The 18657-nt window shown below is 45.4% G+C and overlaps 1 protein-coding gene across 9 annotated transcripts in view; it reads right to left on the reverse strand.

The window, feature by feature from the left end:
- Positions 1-10681: 10681 nt before the first annotated feature.
- The window catches only part of RBM20 (RNA binding motif protein 20), a 103672-nt gene continuing 95696 nt past the window's right edge, over positions 10682-18657 (reverse strand). For all 9 annotated transcript variants that reach the window (XM_067000661.1, XM_067000659.1, XM_067000660.1 and 6 more), the window contains 2 exons: positions 18182-18303; positions 10682-14255 (listed from right to left, as the gene is read on the reverse strand). In XM_067000661.1, the coding sequence (XP_066856762.1) occupies positions 14145-14255; positions 18182-18303 (233 nt within the window). In that variant the 3' untranslated portion in view covers positions 10682-14144. The remainder of the gene's footprint in view (positions 14256-18181; positions 18304-18657) is intronic.

An 18657-nucleotide genomic window follows, 5' to 3' on the forward strand; every position in this document is an offset into this window, starting at 1 on the left:
GTTTTCAAACTCTCCCCTCCCTTTCTTGCTCGCTGGCCAAGCCCTCCCATAACACCCAGGGGAGGAAACCATTGGCTGAAGTTCCCCAAAACGCGTGGAGCAGCCCTTCCCCAGCCCGGGTCCGGAGCACACGCACCCGCGTGGGCGTGCTGCCGGCCTTTGCTTTTCATCCCGCCGTGGCTCGCGTTGGCCATCGGCCCTCCCGCGCCGCAGAGAGCAGCAGAAGGCTGAGAGGTTGCCTTTGGTTAAACGCATCGCAGGGCATTTTCTTTGCGCTCGCCACTGCGGATTTCTGAGAGTTTTACTTTCTGTTCTAAGTGTTTTCAAAAGGCAGCGTCTGCGATCTCTGAACCTCAGCGGTTCTGTTTGATCACAATCTAGTCTGTTGCAGTGTCACTTAAAATATAGATTTCTATCCATAACGCAGACAGCAAAAATGTATCTGCTAACTCAATCCGCTCTGTTCAGTTCCCTGTCTCTTGGCCTTCTGGTTTCTTTGCCTTCAATGCACTTTTTATTTTGTGTCTTCTGCATGGGCTTCAAGGTGCCTTCATAAAATGAACTGCAAGCACAGCACTCCCATTCCTCACCAGTCAGCGTCAGCTCTGGGTTGAAAGGCTGCTAAAGCACGCCTTCGCTTTTTTAGTGCTCAGTAATTAGATTTGCTTTTGAATATCCTCCTGCAGCCCCGTGTGTGAGCTGGGACAGGGCTGCCCTGCATCTGCAGCACCTGCTGGGGACGGGCACCTCTGGGAGGTGCAGGGGAATACGCTCACGTTTGTCTGAGTGTGGAAACTCAAGAGTCACTAGCTGAGATGTCTTTGGACAAACACTTTCCCAAACCACAGCTTGCCTGTGTATCGTGACTTGTGCACCCTGACAGTGCCCAAAACCCATCCCTGTTCGTGTTTCTGAGTGCACCCTCCTGGCATACACGCTAGGTTTGGGTTTGCATTGTAAAACTGTTTCAGGCATGTCTCCTCTGTGTTACAGTTGTCATCTGTTCATTCTTGCCTTAACAAAGATGATCATGCCTCTGAAAAGACACTTTACAAGTAAGGGCTGAACTTGTGAAATGTGCAGAAAAAGGGAGCCCTTGATTTGCCTGTAAAGACTTCCAGACAGTGAGTTCATTTAAAAGCTAACAACCAGAAACATGTAATACTGTCCTTACCTCAGCATAATTTTCCTTTTTTTACTGGTTTACTGTGGGAGAAAATCTTAGGGAGCCACTTATTACAACAAGGTGTGTTATTGTCTTGTAATTATTATTTGACAAGCTGAGGTCTTGTGATTAATAAATCACGTGCCCGCTTTCTGTGTGTGTATAATCACATGCTCCATATTTATATTGTCAGAGGGTTACAAAATATTTACCTATGTGCATAGGACTGGCAGGAACTTCTGGGCTACCATGTCCCATATCACAGGCACCATGTGATATAATCCTTCTCACAAACTTATCAAGTTCCGTCTTCAGAACAATTTAATATTTTGCATGCATGACTGCAACTGGCAGGCTGTTCCTCCCAGATTGTCAAATGGCTAGTAACAATCATCTGTTCAAAATGTCTGATGACTCCTTTTGCTCATTTATTATCTACCAGTACTGACCGTTAGTACCACTAGGTCTTCCCTTTCCCTTCCTGGGAGATACTTTCATGATGTATTGACAGAGGGAAATCCTCTTGCACTGCAAAATCAAGGAAAATAGCCTCTCGTTGAGTACACCTGTGCTTTCACTGCAGCCTGGGCTGTGCCTTTCCCATTGTATTCTAGGATTGCATTGCTTTCTTCACATTTCCACCACTCTGGCAACTCAGTTATTCTGTGATCAAAGTCTGAGCTGCCAGTTTGCTTGTAGGAAAGGGTTTGGTCATCTGTGCCTACGACCTTCCCTTTCTGCTGATTTCTCTCCTTGTAGCTGACTACTTTTTTTCTGTATAATACCTCAGGCCTCTTTTGTCCTGAGGTTGCTTCGTATTTTCTGTCATCAGCAATTTCACTAGTTCTCCAGCAACGTTTGTGCCAAGCTCATTTACAAGAGCACTTTGCCAGATCTCCAGGAGTGATGTTTAACACCCCCCGGTAACTTCCCTCTAGCCTGGCAGTCTTGCACTCTTCTCATGGCAGGTCTTTACTGAATTTACACCTTGTGCTAAAATCTCTTCTCCCTTTTTTTTTAGGACTTTCCACATTGCACCATAAGGACTGTGTAATTTAAGCCCAGATGGATGAGATCCACCCTAGTTCCCTCACTAAACAAATGCCTTACCTTACCCAAGAAAGATAAATGGGTTTGATAAACCCATTTAATCTCACGGCATTTACCTCCCTCTCTTTACCTATCCTTTCCTTCACACTTTGCTCAGAAGCTTTTCATATACTATTAAGCTGAAACGTTCGTGCCTGTTCTTGTCCAGATCGGTTCACTTCATACACGCAGGCCGTGTGCTCGCTCCGCTCCGGTCCCTGACTGGAGGAATCTGCTGAAGACGCTGGGGCCAGTTCTTCAGGAGCTCTGGCATGTGGATGAGCCCGTTCCTCTGCCTTCGGTGCAGGAGGGAGCCCGGAGATTTGCTTCTATCCTGGCTGTGAACATTTCCACGGCCCCATCCCATTCTCCTTCTCAGCTGCAGCCACGTGGTTAACATCCTCACCATCAGTGAAAGTTCATATGAACTCAGGTTTTGCACACACCTAACATGAATTAAACTCTATCCCAGTCTCACTGCAGAGTAACTGCACTTTTTCCTCCTTCCCTGTTTTCATCAACCATGTGAAACCAGGAAAAATGCTTTATTAATATCCTTTAGAAGACCAAACACTGCCTGACGTATGAGACATAGCTTTTATAACCAATCAGTTATTTTACCTTTTCAAAATGATTCCTTGTAATGACTGGTTATTCTCAATATTATTTCTGAGGCTGACATTCATTTAACTGCAGCATCTGCTTGCAAGTTTTTCCCCTTGCCTGGGTTTTATCCCCAGTGAAGTTATGCCTGATTAACTGGAGTTTTATTCCCAGTCCTGGAGTCTCATCCCAGTAACACTGAGACATGTAAATCCCCAAGCTCCTAAGAAAAGCTGATAATATTGATTAGTTACTGCTATTTGTTTAAATACACCTTAGAAATCTGTCAAGCTTGCCTTGATCACAGGGACATAATACTTTAAGCAGGATATTGTTTGTCATTAAAAAGCCTGAAGCATCTCAAGTCTTTCAGGAAAAAAAAAAAATAAAAATTGACAAAAGTGGATTTTTTTCTGGTATTTCCAGGGTAAATATCAGCAAAACAGAATGGAAGAGCAGAAGTAGATTTGTTGCCCTTTTTAGAGATTTTTTTTACCTTAAAAATATAACTGCAGGTGAGCTTTCGTGGTAGTTCACCCAAGAGGTATTTTACCTCAGCAGGGCCAGGAGACTGAGCCAAGCCTGGCAGCTGAGGCCGACCTGTCTCTCACCACATCTCCTCTCTCCCTTTCTCTTCGATCCCTCCTCCTTGTTCCCTCCATGCTGACACGCTATCCCAAAGTCCTGACACTGAACAGAAAGTCAGAGAAGGGACAGCGTACAAGGGCTTGACTCTTTCAGCTGAGTTGCTGCGAGGCACGTGGGTTTGGCACCCGGTGCGTCCCTCTCAGCACAGCTAGCTCGGCCAGCCAAGGAGAGGAACACTTTGGAAATGTATTTCTGATCTCCTGGCGGGTGCCTGAACGTATATCCTGGCTGCTCAGCAGCCTTGGACCACCTGGTCAGGAGGCAGCCTGCGCTGCCACACCTTTGCTGCAGTCAGCGCAGTGCTGATATAAGCAGAACCGCTTCTGGGTGCCTCCGGTTCCTGCAGAGCTCGTTCTGGGCCATCCAGCCTGAAGCGGCTCTGGAGAAGACAGCCATAAAGGAAAGTCCTTTTTATGGCCAGCAGGCTTCCAGGGAACATCCTGGCGACAGGGGCTGTGGTGGTGGCATTCACCGCACCACACCTCGCCCTGCAGGGCCTGCACTAGGGGCTGTGGCTGCTGGCTGCACCTCAGCAAGCCAGCCGGCGGCCCCAAGCACGAGAGCCCCTCGGTGTGAGGCTCCTTCGTGAGGAGCACAGCTCAAGCATGGCAGTGCTGCTCCCAGCCGGGCAACCCCTGACTGAGCTGTGCTGACCCTCGGGGGGCTCCCCCAGCTCTGCACCCCCAGGAGAAGGCCCGGCACAGAAAGGGAGAGGTGTGGCCTCGTGCTGGGGCATGAGCAGCGGTGGAGTCAGCAGTTCGGGGCCGAGTTCCCACCTCTGACGCCGACTTACTGCATGACCTAAGGCGAGTCACTTAGCTGCTTTCCTTCATTTCCTGACTCTGCTGAATGCCAGGGATAATAAGTAACTTTGTGAGTGCTGCGAAGCTTTGAAATCTTTAGATGAAAAGACGCTGTATAATTGCAAAGCATTTTTAATAATGCTAATCATTCGCTTCACTCTGCTTTGCCCGTCAGTCTCAGGCTGAAGCACTGCAGAAGTCACCAGCGTGCAGGCAGCGAGCATCAGGCTTGGCTGGAGCAGGGGATTTATTTCCCTGAGCTCAGCTCCATTCTGCCCTCACGCTGGGCCAAACGGGAATCTGCCCTGAGCCCGGGACCTGACAAAAAGCCCCCAGCTCCGAGCGGTGCCTGCTCCTGGCAGACAGGAGCTCTCTGGAAGGCAGGAGAATCTGGGGGAAGGGATTTAAACAGCTGTGTTGACAACACAGACAATAGGGATCTGATTCAAGCTGAGGGGGGCTACGTGAAAGGAGGCACGAAGCTGCAATCAAAGCAGCAGTGAAGAGGAAAGAGAGGGGAGAAAGGAAGATCGCTCAGGCCGAAATGTGCCCGGTTTGGGAGCAGCCGCAGCCACGTGTCCCAGAAGTGCCCGGCCAGCACGTCCTGCCCTGCATCCCGGGGAGGGCTTCTTGTACTCTGAATGCACCCTGCCAGGGGTGCCGGGGCCTTCTGGGGAGAGACCTGGAGTGGGGAAATCAACCCAGAGGTTTACAAAGGGAGCTCTTTGGTGACGCACTGCAGATAAAAAGAGATGAGGTTGTCGTCTCAGCTCGGCCTGCAGAGCTTGCATGTAACCATGAGGTTATTTTTATTTGACTCACTAACGCAACAGGAGCTGATGCCTGCAACTCGCTGCAGTCCAACGCCTCCTCTCCCCAACAGAGGAGACTCTGTGCGCTGCTGGCAACTCCTGTGATTTTATCCCAATTTTTAACCTTTGGGGACTGTATTGTAAAATCCCAGCTCCTTGAAAAAAGGGAACTGCAGCTTCCATTTATAAAGTTTGTGCTCAGTGTTGTGGGTGAAAGATTTTAAAATATGAAACCAGTGTGACTTAAATGCTCCAAAATACGGAAGTGAATAAAGATCCTAAAGTTCACTGGCTAATAATAATTAAAAAAAAAAAAAGTTGGGAAAAGAAGTAGTTGGTAGCTGGCAAATAATTTCTTCTTGGGAAATGGGGCAAGGCTCGGGCTGAGTGCTGGCTTTTCAGGACTTGGGGTTGCCCATATGCCTTTGAACTTTGTGGCCATTCATAAATCCTTACATAACAGCAGCCGCAACGCGCTGGAGCTCCAGAAATGCTGACATGAGAAAACTGGTGGGAAAAAGATTATTTTAGCAACCTATGATAATGCACATTGAAGCACTAATCTTTAAAGACCAAAGACCCAGAGCCCTAACAGCACAGATCCCCTCAGAAAGGAGTCTTTTTGCTCCAGGAACTCGTTTTGCACCACAGTAAATCTCTTGTAGGTAAAGAGGAATTCAAAGGCTCCACAAGATCATAGAAGGGCATTGAATGAGACTGAATACATCTTGGTCCCTTGCACTTCAGGAAAATGATTCTTCTTGTTTCAGTGGGTGGTCTTTGCTGAAAGCCTCCAGGACCAAATAACAGCAGATGTGAGTTTCAAAAACCTCATAAGCACTGCTCTGCTTTGTACTGCCTGCATCCTCAGGCATGTTCACACAATCACCAGCAATCAAGATACCACAGCAGAGCTAGTTAGTCTGTACCAGCTGACCCACACCAGCTCCTGGTGCACACACACCTCGCCTGCTCCTTCTGAGGTAACATCCACTTGCTTAGACCACCTGCAGGGTGGTTTAAGCAAACATAATTCATGTCCCACTTTGCTTGGTTGACAAAGAGTAACTCATGAAAGTGAGTTCATGTCATTCCTTGCCATGGCGTGAACATGCCCAGAGTGCAAAGAGATGGAGCAGCTCTGAGGAAGAACATGACTGAATGGTATTTCTGATGGGTTTCTTTCACTTCATGTTTCATGGTGTTTTTTTGTTTGTTTGTTTTTTTCTCATTTTACTGGGTTGCTTGAGCCCAGTGCTTTCTCACACTGCTAGGCACTGCTCACCTTCAACGCTGTTGTGAATGGGTATTTACTTAACATTAAGTCCCAGGTGGCTATTCAACCAGGCTCTCACTGCTACTTTTGAGATCAGAGTCTGCAGAGGAGGTTTGGGAAAAGACGTGCTGATGCCTGAAGAGTGGCAGCTCGTGAATGAGAGGCAGCATCTGCCTTTGCAGGAGGACAAAAGCAGAGCAGCAGGTGACACACAGCCTGCGAACGAGCAGCCACAGAGACATCAGCCTGCTGGTGGGAAGTATCCATGAACCTCGGGCCTACCAACGTCTTTCAGACCTCTTGGCTCCATTTCATGCTCAGCTTGGTGTTAGCCACACAAGGCACTGCCAGGTTTTTGTCCGCCCCTGCAGCAACAGGACCTGCACAAGAGGGAATGGCCGAAAGCTTTTTCCTATTCTGCTGCGCTACAGCTCCCCTCGCCCTCACACCCACACCCCAGCCTGACCTGTGAGAGAAGAGGAAAGAGAAGGCTTCTGGGATCATTTACAGCTTCCTGGCTGCCTTGTTGACCTGCTGGCCATCTAATATCTAGCATATTGTGCCTAACTGCGTTAATCTTTCCCAATTTCATTCAGATGGAAATAGGCCCTGGAGTAGCCCAGCCGGAGCAGTGCCGATCCCCATTAGCACCAGGACAGACCTGGGCTGCTCTTCCTGGCGGTCTCAGTGCGCTTCCACTCAGCCAGACCTGTGGTGGGCATGCCTGTGTAAGGTCTGCCTTGTTTCCCTGCACTTTTTGGCCGGGGCACCTCAGGTAGCACAGAAACCAGCCCCCTCAGCCAGCTCTCCAGCACAGCGGGTCCCTGTGTTAGGGCAGGTAACAGCAAACAGGGCAGATAAGGAGGTTAGAAACAGCTTGGGCACACACCGAAAAGTTATGACTTGTTATTGTAACGTTAGCAAAGTACATCTGATTGCCAACTGCTTAATGCTAAAGTCCAGGCAAGGCAGCACAAGCCTCGCTCTTGCACATACACACACACACACACGTGCGTGCACCCTGTGCCCTATAACGTGCCCACCTCTTGGGGCCAGGCGTGCTACGAAGCACTCGCTCATAGCACTGCTGCGGAACTGGTTTGAGCATCGCAGTAGTGATGCAAACAGGCAAATTTCTCCTAATTTCCCACCACAGGTGTGCAAAACATTGCCTGGCTACGCCCCCTGAGCTCAAGGTGAAAGTTTGCTGCCAAGAACACGTCGCTATCTGCCACAGATAACCCAGCTGCAATGCAAACACAGCCCAGCCAGAGAAGAAACCCACAAACAAAACAGGCTTCCTGTGTCCTCTTAAAGACACAAAGGCTGTGTTTGAGGAAGGTGGAACTAATAAGCATGTTCTCAAACAAGGCTCAGAAATAAGGGGAGGACAGCTTATAAACAGGATCCCTCATTTCCAAGGCACTAGGAAGAAACCGGGCTGGAAAAGCTGCCTCCCGTCGGGGCTGTGCTGCTGGTGCTCACTGTCTTACCTGAAGGAACATTGGCCAAGGCCCTGCCTGGCAATTATTTAAACATTTAACAGGCTCGATTCAGCCTGCCCTATGGAGCTTTCTAGTTCACAAAAAGCTTTTGGACATGCCCACTCATTTAGATTTGACCCAGTTAATTAAAAATTGATGTACGCTCCCATTTCGGTTTAAAAGAAGCTTACTTCAGGTAGCTAAATGCTGCTCCTGGCAGACAGCTGTTCAGCCAGCGTAAGCCCGAAGTCAGAGCTCACTGGCTTTAATCACCACAAGTATCTGGTTAGAAATCTCCCCCCGCAGTAGGCGGATGCAATTGTGTGCAGATGAACCCCAAAAGCATCCACAGCGTGCCAGGTGGGTCCTGCTGGCCCCGCAGCTCCCCTGCCTGCTTCCAGGCCCCGGGCAGGGCCCTCCAGAGCCTCTGTTATCAATAAAAGGGGACAGGTGGGAAGAGCTGGACACTGCTGGTTTCAGTACAGCCTCTGGGGAGCCGTGTTTCCACAGGGCTGGGAATTCATTAGGCCAGAGCGAGATGGCGCGCTGCATAAAGTTGCCACGCACTGTAGCTTGGCGGAGGGTGAGCAGCAGGGCCGTGAGAAACACCAGGGGATTCCTGCTGTCCACACCAGTATGGCCAGTATGACTATGTGTAGCCCTGTCCCTCTGGTGAAAAGGTTGATGCTTACGGGTTTTCCTTTTGTGTAAGGAAAAGGATGCTTTTTGTTTCACCGCTGCATTACTCAATTCCACTAAGGACAGCCCAGCTGGGGTAGGGAAGACCCCCAGGCTTTGCCCAGTCCCCACCTTCTCCACAGCGGGGGCACTTTTCCCCCAGGAATACATACTCACGCTCCCGTGGCCTCGTGGTGCGGCATTGCATCAGACACGCCGAACAGATGGGGAGTGCTCACTGTATTGACAGAGATAAGCGAGGGCTGGCGGAGTCGGAGGTAGGCAAGCAAGCAAAGGCAAACCTGTTCCTTCAGGCTGCCCTCGCTGCCACCTGCACAAACACGGCGGAGTCCCAGGCTGCACCGGCACGGCAGGCAGGGGAAGGGAGGCTGTGCCCCTGGCAGCATCCCAGCCCCTGCATCCCAGCCCCGTGGCCGCTCACAGCGAGGTGGCTCCTGCCCTCCGAGACCACCTCCGCACGGCGAGTGCAGCAGCGAGCCTGCCGCCAGCCCAGCCCCGCGTCTGTGCAGGCAGCGTGGCTCCAGCTCCCTTATTCTGGGAGGGTGCCCATGTTCGGATGGCCCTGACCTCCTCAGCTCTGCTAATCAAGGAGGACAGCCGGGTTACGGGCCAGATATCAAAGGGAGACCCGTCACAGCCTTGTGTCAAAAGGCTGAGCTGGTATTTGGGTGTGTGCTGCTGTTCATCTTTTGTTGTCTTTCACACCTGCGTTCCCCTTTCCGCCAAGAAAAGTGCACGTGACAAAATCTGGATGGGAAACTCATTACATTTTGAACTCCACAAGCTGGATTGTTTTTTTTTGTTGTTGTTGTTAGGGATATATGATGCCAAAATAACATGACATCGATTTTCCTGATTTTTAGAGCAAGATAGAGTTGTAGCTGTCATGAGATGGTATCGAAATCACGAGTTTGAAAGTTTCAGTACATCCGGGGCAGAAGAACTGAAACCATTTGTGCTTAAAATACATTACACGTGTGCCTCAGCTGCAAAACACTTACTTCAAAGAGACTAAAGTGCTGATTTAACAAATGGGAGAGTCAGAAAACCCGAGTGCCAGTCTTTTTGCCCATGACCCATTTCCACAGCTGTTCTGGGGCAGTGTGCTGAAAAGAGGAAAAATCGGCAAAGGGAGAGCAAGGGAGGGAAGGGAAACAGACAAACGGGGGATTTGAGGTGGAGACAAGGTGGGGAGGGGATGCTTAGCTTTGCTGGGGACAGTAATTCTGTATAGTACTCAGAAGGACGAGAAGGCAATCTGGATAGAGACAGAAAAGCCAGTGGGGACAGCCAGCTTGCCTAGTTCATTTGGAAATAAAAAGGGAAGTGAAGATAGATCTAGAGGGCCAAAAGCAGTAGTAACAATTAATAACAGTTACAGAGTGAAAGGCCAAGATGTGTTCACTTCACCTTCAGCACCAGATGACTGCAGTCACCCACAATCTGTGTGGCAGGAACTACCTGGTAAGAATCACAGCTTCCAGTAATTATATTGGAAAGCAAACATTTTGGCCTCCTGCTTTCATCTTACCTCCCAAACTATCTTTTATTCATTTTGGTTCTTAATCGATCCCCTGGGGAGCTAGAAGCATGTCATTGCTGGGACAACTGCCCACCACTGCTTATGCTTTTAATTCTCTTTATTAAAATCTTTCTTTTTAAGAAACACAAATTGAAACACTTTGCAATCAGTTACACAGATTAGTTAATATTGGTGACAGTTCCTACATAATTAAACAAGTACTAACAAATTCCAACTGTTTACAAGCCAAAACTTAAATTAACAAGATTATATAAGCTCAATAAATAATACATCTGGTCCAGTTCAAGTATAATTCAATAAATCACAGCCTTAATCCTTAGAGAATAGAAAAACCCTGAATATAACCAGCCTAACACTAATTTAGTGTTAAAGCCAATATGAAACTGTCTAATCTTATGGGGCAAATGTTTGTTTATTTTACGTTTTACTTCAAAAAAGTAAATTGCAGATTGATATTAAAGACTATTTGAGATCAATACAGATTTCGCAAAGATGAAAAGCATAGTCCCTATTCAAAAAGTGCAATCTTTGGTTGAGATGTGTTGAAATGGTTTGTATATATTAAGGAAGCTCTTTTTTAAATATCAATAATTTTTTGGCTAGACCTGAGCCTGCTTTGTGCTATATATATATATATACGTATATATATGTATTAATAAACAGCGTGGATTATAGTGATGATGAATTATGCCAACTAAAAAATAGTAAAGATTTTAAATATAAGAAACCAAAAGAAACAACACATTTTTACACACGCTGAGAAAGGAAAGTGTCTGCCTACAGTGTCCCTCTTCCTCAGCAGAATAGGTAGTAGAGAGAAGTTGAGGAGCTGAGTGCCTGCCAGCATTGCGTGATGGCCTCTTGAAGAGGGAAGGAGATTATCTCTGAGATCTCAAAGCGAATCAGGCTGAAAATTGATCACTGGGGTCGCTAGGCATTAGTTGAGAGTTGGGGTTGCTTTTAACTGCTTTAAAGCATTGCATTCTAGGGAGAAAAAGGACTTTCTCAGAAGGGAAACTGAGAAGAGAAACATTTGGCTGTACCCTGGATATTACAGACTGCTGCTGTGTCAGGACAGTGCCCCGAGGAACGGGGCAGCCAAACCACCTCTACAAACGCCTGGGTTAGGTCACATCTGCGGGGCTGGGCGCTGCACCTGCATCGCCCTCTTGTCATCTCCCTCCAGCAGAGGGAACTACGTAGGGCAGGGATCCCATCTTGCCTCTGGAGCCTCCTCCTTCTGCAGCTGCAAACAAGCGCCTGGACCACGACCCAAAGCAGGTATCTGGTGAGCCTTGGTCAGGATTCCAGCTTCTGAAGCCCTAAACAGGGACTGAAATGTAAGCGAGCACATCTCAGTCAGGGATTGAGGGATACTGAGCGCCGCTCTCTCAGGAAGGAGTTCTGCGTGCCTAATGCAGCTGGCTAGGAGAAAGGAGGAGGTTAAATATGCAAGCTATGAATAATGGGAGTGAGCCTGATTCAGAATTAGAGGAGGGGGGAAGTAGTTTGAGCTACCTCCTGTAAATCCCAAGATAACCCCCGGGCAAACACTCATTTTAATAATTCTGCTGCTGCCAGTCAAAAGCTCATCGTTGCCTATTGCTTTCTCTGTCTGCCTGTATCCACCTGCCGTCTGTTTTCTGAAGGTCTGATTTAAAGCTTTCTGGCCTGGGAAAGTCTTTGTTGTGGATTTGTGTTGTGCCCATAATAAAGGCAGTGGACCTGTAGCTTCTACTGCAATACAAACAAAGAATAATAACAGTGATACTTTTCTCATTTGAGGTTACCTGGGGATAAAGTTGCTGGAGGCACATGGCTTTGATATAGTCTCGGCTACGTCTCACATCCAATTAAGCTTAACCACATGGTCTAATAAGCTCCCATTAGGCCGGTGAGAGCCCCAGTTTGATAGCAGGGTTAGCTTCAAAGATTTGATGCTTGCATTTGGAGTGATTTCCTTCCCTTGTGCTCAGATTGTGCTGAAGGGCATGAAGGGAACTTCATATTCAGATGATACATGACCAGCTCGAGAGCTGTGCTTTGGAAGACGGTTGCACAATCTTTACTGCCATTTTCGTAATCTTATAGCTTGCTATATAAGCTCTTGCCCTAACAGCCCTGTGCTCAGATTTCACTGCAATGTGCAAAACAAACAGTCAAAGGCAAAGCCCAGCCCTTGAAGGAAAAATACCTTGTTTGCAATTTTATTTATTTTTTAACATAGGGGAAAACAAAAGAGCTATTTTAAATGACAGATGGACCCAAATCTTAAAATACTTGAAGTATGGACAAAGGAGGATTTATGCTGCAATGCTTTTCATTTCCCCTCTACTTTTGGATAGGCCACATCTGAATGTGGGATGCAAAGAATCCCTCAACTTGTAAGAAACAGGAATTCCAAATATGACATCTGAATCCACCTCTGGTAAAAACAGCAGAAAGCACAGACCATGAAATGGAAGAGGGCTTCAGGCAATAATGACAGGCACCTCTCAGACACCTTGCCTGGCCACAGGGCACTTCAGAAAGCGAACATGACTGCTGGCACAAGAAATAATGGAACAAATACTTTGGTGGAAGCAGTTTTGGCAATTTGGCCACTCTGCAATATTTTGCAACATTCTTAGGGATGGTAGGAACCTTCTGGGAAACTGTTTCCTCTGCGCAACATCTCAACAGGATATCTAGCACCAGCAACTGTTACAGAACGTACCGTGATGAATATTAGAGTAAGGCAAAGAACGGAAACATGTCTGCAAATCCCCATCTGTCTAAATTGCGTGGTGCATTTTATAAAAGCATAACTCTGGGATCAATTCTGGCAATGGTTTGCATACGTATTCACTTTACAACACAAAGCCCCATTGAAATGAACCAGAAACTCGTACAGTGCATTTCAAAGGGACTTTGCAAAATACTAAGCAACAACTGTGCAGAAACAATAGCTCATAATAATTTCAGAGCTGCTGGTGCATCCTGTGTTCTCAGCACAGCACTGTGAGCCATCAGTTGTTGAATTCACCTTAAAAATTCAGGGAAATAAAATACAAAAACAATATTAAAAGTCTGGCATCTCTCCATGAAAACCAGGAACATTCAACATTGCCAAGCTGAGGAAAAGCAGGTTTGAAAGAAAACAGAAAGACCCTAAAAGTCATTGAATAAAATGTCTAAAAGTGACGTGGTCCAAACACACAGCACTTCAAAAATCCTTTTGTGAGAGTTTCAAGTCTGCAAGACTCGAAGTTGGCACCCTTTAGAATTATCAAAAAGAAGAGTCTCAAACACAACAGTACCTGGAGAACATCCTGATCACACCATGGAAAATGCTGAAAACCAGAGCAGGTTAGCTGTCAGCACGCACATTTGAACTGCTCTCGCTGTGCTGGGTTCAGGCTCTAAGGTCCCTGGGCAGAGACTGCGGCTCCCTCTGCATTCATACAACACAGTCAGTGCTTAACAACACAAATACCTATCACTTCAGCAAGCTCTAAGACACACGGAGATGGATGCTGATGGGGTTTACATTATGCCATCTACGGATTAGTTTTAGCACAATGGCTTTAGATATCCTATGCAAATCCTGCTCACTGGGTTAATGAGTAAAATGGCTGAAGATATTTTAAGCAACATTAAAGCCTATTTATAGTCACATCTCCTTTCCTTCCAGCGTCCACTGGAGGATGCTGAGTGCTTCTAAATACTCCGCCTGACCTGATGTGTCACATCAGAATTAAAACTTGAAGAATCCCTGAGAATTCTGATTTAATCTAGGAAACCACTCCCAGCATGCAGAGTGTGAGAAAGAATTGCTCCACTTGTTACAGATATGCCAGTTTTGCTTCACCGTGGGAAACAGTTTCAGGCATTTTGGTTTTTAATGGCACTCTGGGCATAGATGCATGGAACATGCTCTTTATTTCCCCTCCTCTGTACAGTGCAAATTGACAGTTATATCAGAGAAATTAAAAAAAAAAAAATCAGCATTCACTCATTATAGCTCTTCCAGTTCATCCGCATCATAACTTTTTCTTTGCAAAATGAGGAACAATTCCAGTGTCATCCTGAAGCAGATGGCTGCCTTCTTCCTTCATTTTCAGGCTCTCTTCTGCAAGCTGTGATAGATATTTCTGCAATCAGATCAGAAACAAAGCATCTTTACCAAAACTGAAAATATTCAACACAGGATGCTTTACTCCTTTTCAGAACTCGTACACTCTCCTGGCACCTCACAATGGAAGAAAACACATAGAAGCCCCTCTTTGGTGAAAATTGAAGCCAGGAAAAATAGCTGTACCAGGCAAACTACCTTAATGAGATATTCTCTACTACATAGAGAGCCTCAAAAGTTGTGTGATTTACTCTGTGCCACAAGGGGAGTTGGTGAAAGAGCCAGGAGGACCACAGCTCCCCATCAGCGAGTGAAGCTAGACCTCACCTTTTCTCCTTACAAGCAAACTCGCTGCTCACTGCTCCTGTATGGTATAGCGCAGGAACTAATTCCACTGAGTCGACAAAAGTATTCTAGTGTAAGGCTGTTGTGTCAGAAAGTAGATGTGGTTTCTGAGTCATAAGTAAAAGCATATATATTACATTTTCAGCACATCCAGTTCAGACATATACCTTGTACACAAGAACATTTATATTAAGGGATGAATCAAATCAATAGCAATTAACAAAACTTAGCAGTCTGGCTAGAGTATTTACATTTATTGTACGGCTCTAAGACAAAGCATTTCACCATTATATACAGACAAGGCCAGTGAGGCCTCCAGCCTTTGGGAAGTGCTCTTAGTAGAGGTGCACATAAAATGGAAGATGAACTGATGTAGGTATGAAAATGGTGCTCAAAGTATTTATTCAAGGTCAACAGACCTAGAAATAGATGGAAGAAACTTCTTCATCAACAGCTAGTTTAGACAGACACCTGTATAATAATGTAGAGATGGTCTTATTACACATACCACATGCAAGAATAACTGCCCTGCACATTTTTATGAATGTAAACCTCTCTTTTCTAGCTTATTATTCCTTTGGGCTTGTTTCAAAAAGATGCTGGCATGCATGTCACTGGAAAACCTTATCTAGTTGCAAGATTCCTCCAGAGTTAAGTTCACTCTTGGTCATCCATGGAGAAGAGATGGAATGGGAAATGGGTGTAAAGAAATGAGGGGCTGTGTTAGGACTGCCAGGTTGTCTCACATAAATACAAGATTTGGATTTAAAAAGTACATCTGAAAGGGAATCAGTAAAGGCAGAGTAGGCATACCTGTAACAAAATGATGACTGCATCCCTGTTAACCTGAATAGAGAGATTTGGCAGTGGAAATTTTACAACTCTTAATTGTGGTCCCTGGGTACAAAATTCCATGTGGCAGAAGGCCAGAGTAAACGTTACAGGAATATACAGAGATATAGGATCCATAAAGATGGGGAGAAGTGATCCGTTCATCATGAACTGTAATAAATCACTAACGCTTGTCGTTGGATCAGATAACCCACACATTTTTGGTTTTTAATGATTGCCCACCAAAATAAGACTGAGATTTAGCCACCACCTTTAGTTGATGTTAATGTCAGCTATCACGACTAACATGAACACCAGTTTTGAAGCTCACAAAGCAGACATTCAAATTCATTTATAGGAAAATGAGAGTCAACAAAAATATATTTTTTTCTAAATACAAGTTTTGATGAATATTGCATAAAGCCTGCGGAAAACAGGATAAAATGCTGCACCGAGTTGCCAAAGGTAGCTTACACCAGATGAATCTGACAGCTTTGTGTGGTAGTTGTGGGAGGGAAGGACAAATGGTAGATCTTTTGGACATGGAAACTGTGGTGGATCTGTAAATATAAATACCACCTGGGAAATTATTTATTAAGCTGAAGAGAATGGAAAATTACAAAAAGTCTGCAAGGCGGATGAAGAAACTGAAAGGTTTTCCAGTGATTGGTGTTCTTCAAGGGATAACATGCTCAGGTGAAGGTGACTATTTTATTCATCACCTAAGTGAGGCTTTTGAAGAAAACTGTTAGACAAACTACTCAGTTTTGTGTTCACATCCGAACACACATTCTGGATGTGTCTCCAAATAGATCATGTGAAAGATGACGTGTAGCAAATAACTGCAAAAGACTCATAGTCATGAAAGAATTTGGGACAATGTTATTCCTCATGGAGGCACAACAACAGACAGACAGTGGGCAGCTGCAGCACCACAGCTTCAGATACAGTTACTGTCCCTAGTTCTCATATCGGTGGATACGCTCATTAAATTGCACCATCCTAGAAGACTGACATTTCTTGCAGAGTGCATAAATTAACAGTACTGCAATTAGAACAGTTCTAGAAATACAGAGCAATTATTTAAAATTTGCTGAGTTTCCATTTGAGAGGGCAAAAGTTGGATGGTTATTTATCAGACACTTACTTCCTCCATTTAATAAGATAAGAGGTACAGCTCTAGAGAACAATATGTTTTCATTACCATGTTTGACAGATTTAATTTTAACAGCTTTTGCGGTCTCTGTGCTTTATCTCAAGTCAGTGTTAGATATCTACCACAGTGCTCATGGGAAATGTCTTACAGGGGAGAAAATGTGTGGTGTGTTTGGTTTTTTTTTCATGCTGGTTCAGTTTTAATGGACATATTTTCTCTATGACTTTGACAAAATAACTTTGAAAATGAAAAAAATGCCTCTCCTTCCCATGAGGCTAGTTACCAAGGGCTGAAGTTGAAGGGCTGAAACTTTCTTGAAGCATGAGTTTTTTTGGGACAGACTTACACGGGACACATGGCCTGCACTGAGTGGTGCTACCTTTGGTGAATCCTTCTGGATTTTCTTGTACGAAGCAAAAAAAAGGCATGCAAACTGGGCACCAGTTCGTCAAGCTTACACTTGGAGAGTCTAACATTAGCAAGCATAGCAGCTCTGCAGGCACAGTCTGTGAAAGCCAGAGGCCTTTGTATGATTACAGCTGAGTAACTTCAGGAAAGTCAAGAAGAAAATTCTCCCAGAGAAATGATTTGACTCTGAGCGTGACTTACAAAAAACTGTTCTCAGAAAAGCTGATGTCTACTAGCCAGTTAGGGAGAGATGGGTGTTACTTGAAGAGAAGCAGTGCTCCAGGAAGTAAGACAGAAGGAATAGAAAAAGAAGGAGCAGCCTTGTTCTTTCATGCCTTTGACTGGGAGTGTGAGAATGTCAACAGCATTCTGATAAAAGCGTCTCCTGCAGTACATGTACCCTACACACAGGCATGGACTCAAGGGGATGTGAGATAAGGTCACCTCCTCCAAGGAGCTCTCAGCACTGGGCAGTTGATGCTCGTGCTGTTATGACTGATACTATCAACCATGCATCTGAGAAGTGATAAAGGTGGGGTCTTCTGATTTAATGGCAAGCACCCACGGTCTCTTTGTGCTATTATCAAGTGCTGAAACCACGCAAGTGATTACATGCTTCTGCAGATCCTTATAGAAATTATTCAGTAGCGGTGTTCTGCGTGGCTGAGCCCCTGTGCTGTTCTGCAGCATAGCAAGGTGATTTCAGCAGGTCACAGGAAATGCCTCGCAGAGCCTGTGCGTCACAGACTACTGCTTGCTGAAACATGCTGCAGAAATATATGCTCATGCAAAGTAGGAATGGCAACTTTATTAAACAAGTGGCATATTTAGTGCTCCTTAAACTAAGAAATAATAAAGGTTGTTGCTGGGCTCACTCCCAGTGATGCAAATGTCTGGGTCCTTCAAGAACAGACAGCTAAAGGTCTGAGTTCTTTCCTGTGCTGGTGACAAGGACCAAATATGGATTAGAAGATAAAATTGTCACCTGGCCCCAACTTATTTATGATCCAGAAGTAGATTGCAGAGATATGGCATGAGAAATTAGTGTGCTAACATTTGGAACTACTGAAAAGTTTTGTTTATCTAAACTTCACTTTGTCTGAATTCTATCTACAGCACAAAAATCAGTTTTTTGGTAGCATCATTATCTTATACACGGTCCACCCCACGAGCTAGCTATTAGCTAGTTTCAAGCATGTTTTTACCTGGAGATTTTTGTAGTGAACGGTACTTCTGCAGTGATTTGTCTTTGCTGTCTCTTCATTTGTGTAGAAGAGTCCACAGAGCTTGCAGTAAAAGCCAGTCCTAGGCACCACGAATTCCACACCTATTGAGAGATTCTGAATTACATTAAAATGTCAGTTGAAACCCTTCCCCTCCAGCATAAATTTGCTTTCAAAGAAAAAAAAAAAAAAAAAAAAGGTGCTGCTTAGTTAAATAACATGGTTATGAAGACTGATCCTGGATTCACTTCTCTGATTTACCTAATTTTGCAATACTGAGCTGCAGTCTAAAATCTTGTGCATTGCAAATGCACTTTGCACTTCTTCTTTCAGAAATATTATACATATGTAAAAATGTACCTTCTCTCACATAATATTGACTGGAAACTTCACTGTGTAACCTCACGGCTGGAAGAGCTATACTAGTTATTAGCAGCAAAATTCGCACTTGCATTATG

This window comes from Anser cygnoides, chromosome 7 (assembly GCF_040182565.1).
Source record: "Anser cygnoides isolate HZ-2024a breed goose chromosome 7, Taihu_goose_T2T_genome, whole genome shotgun sequence".
In the NCBI taxonomy this organism is placed as follows: Eukaryota; Metazoa; Chordata; class Aves; order Anseriformes; family Anatidae; genus Anser; species Anser cygnoides.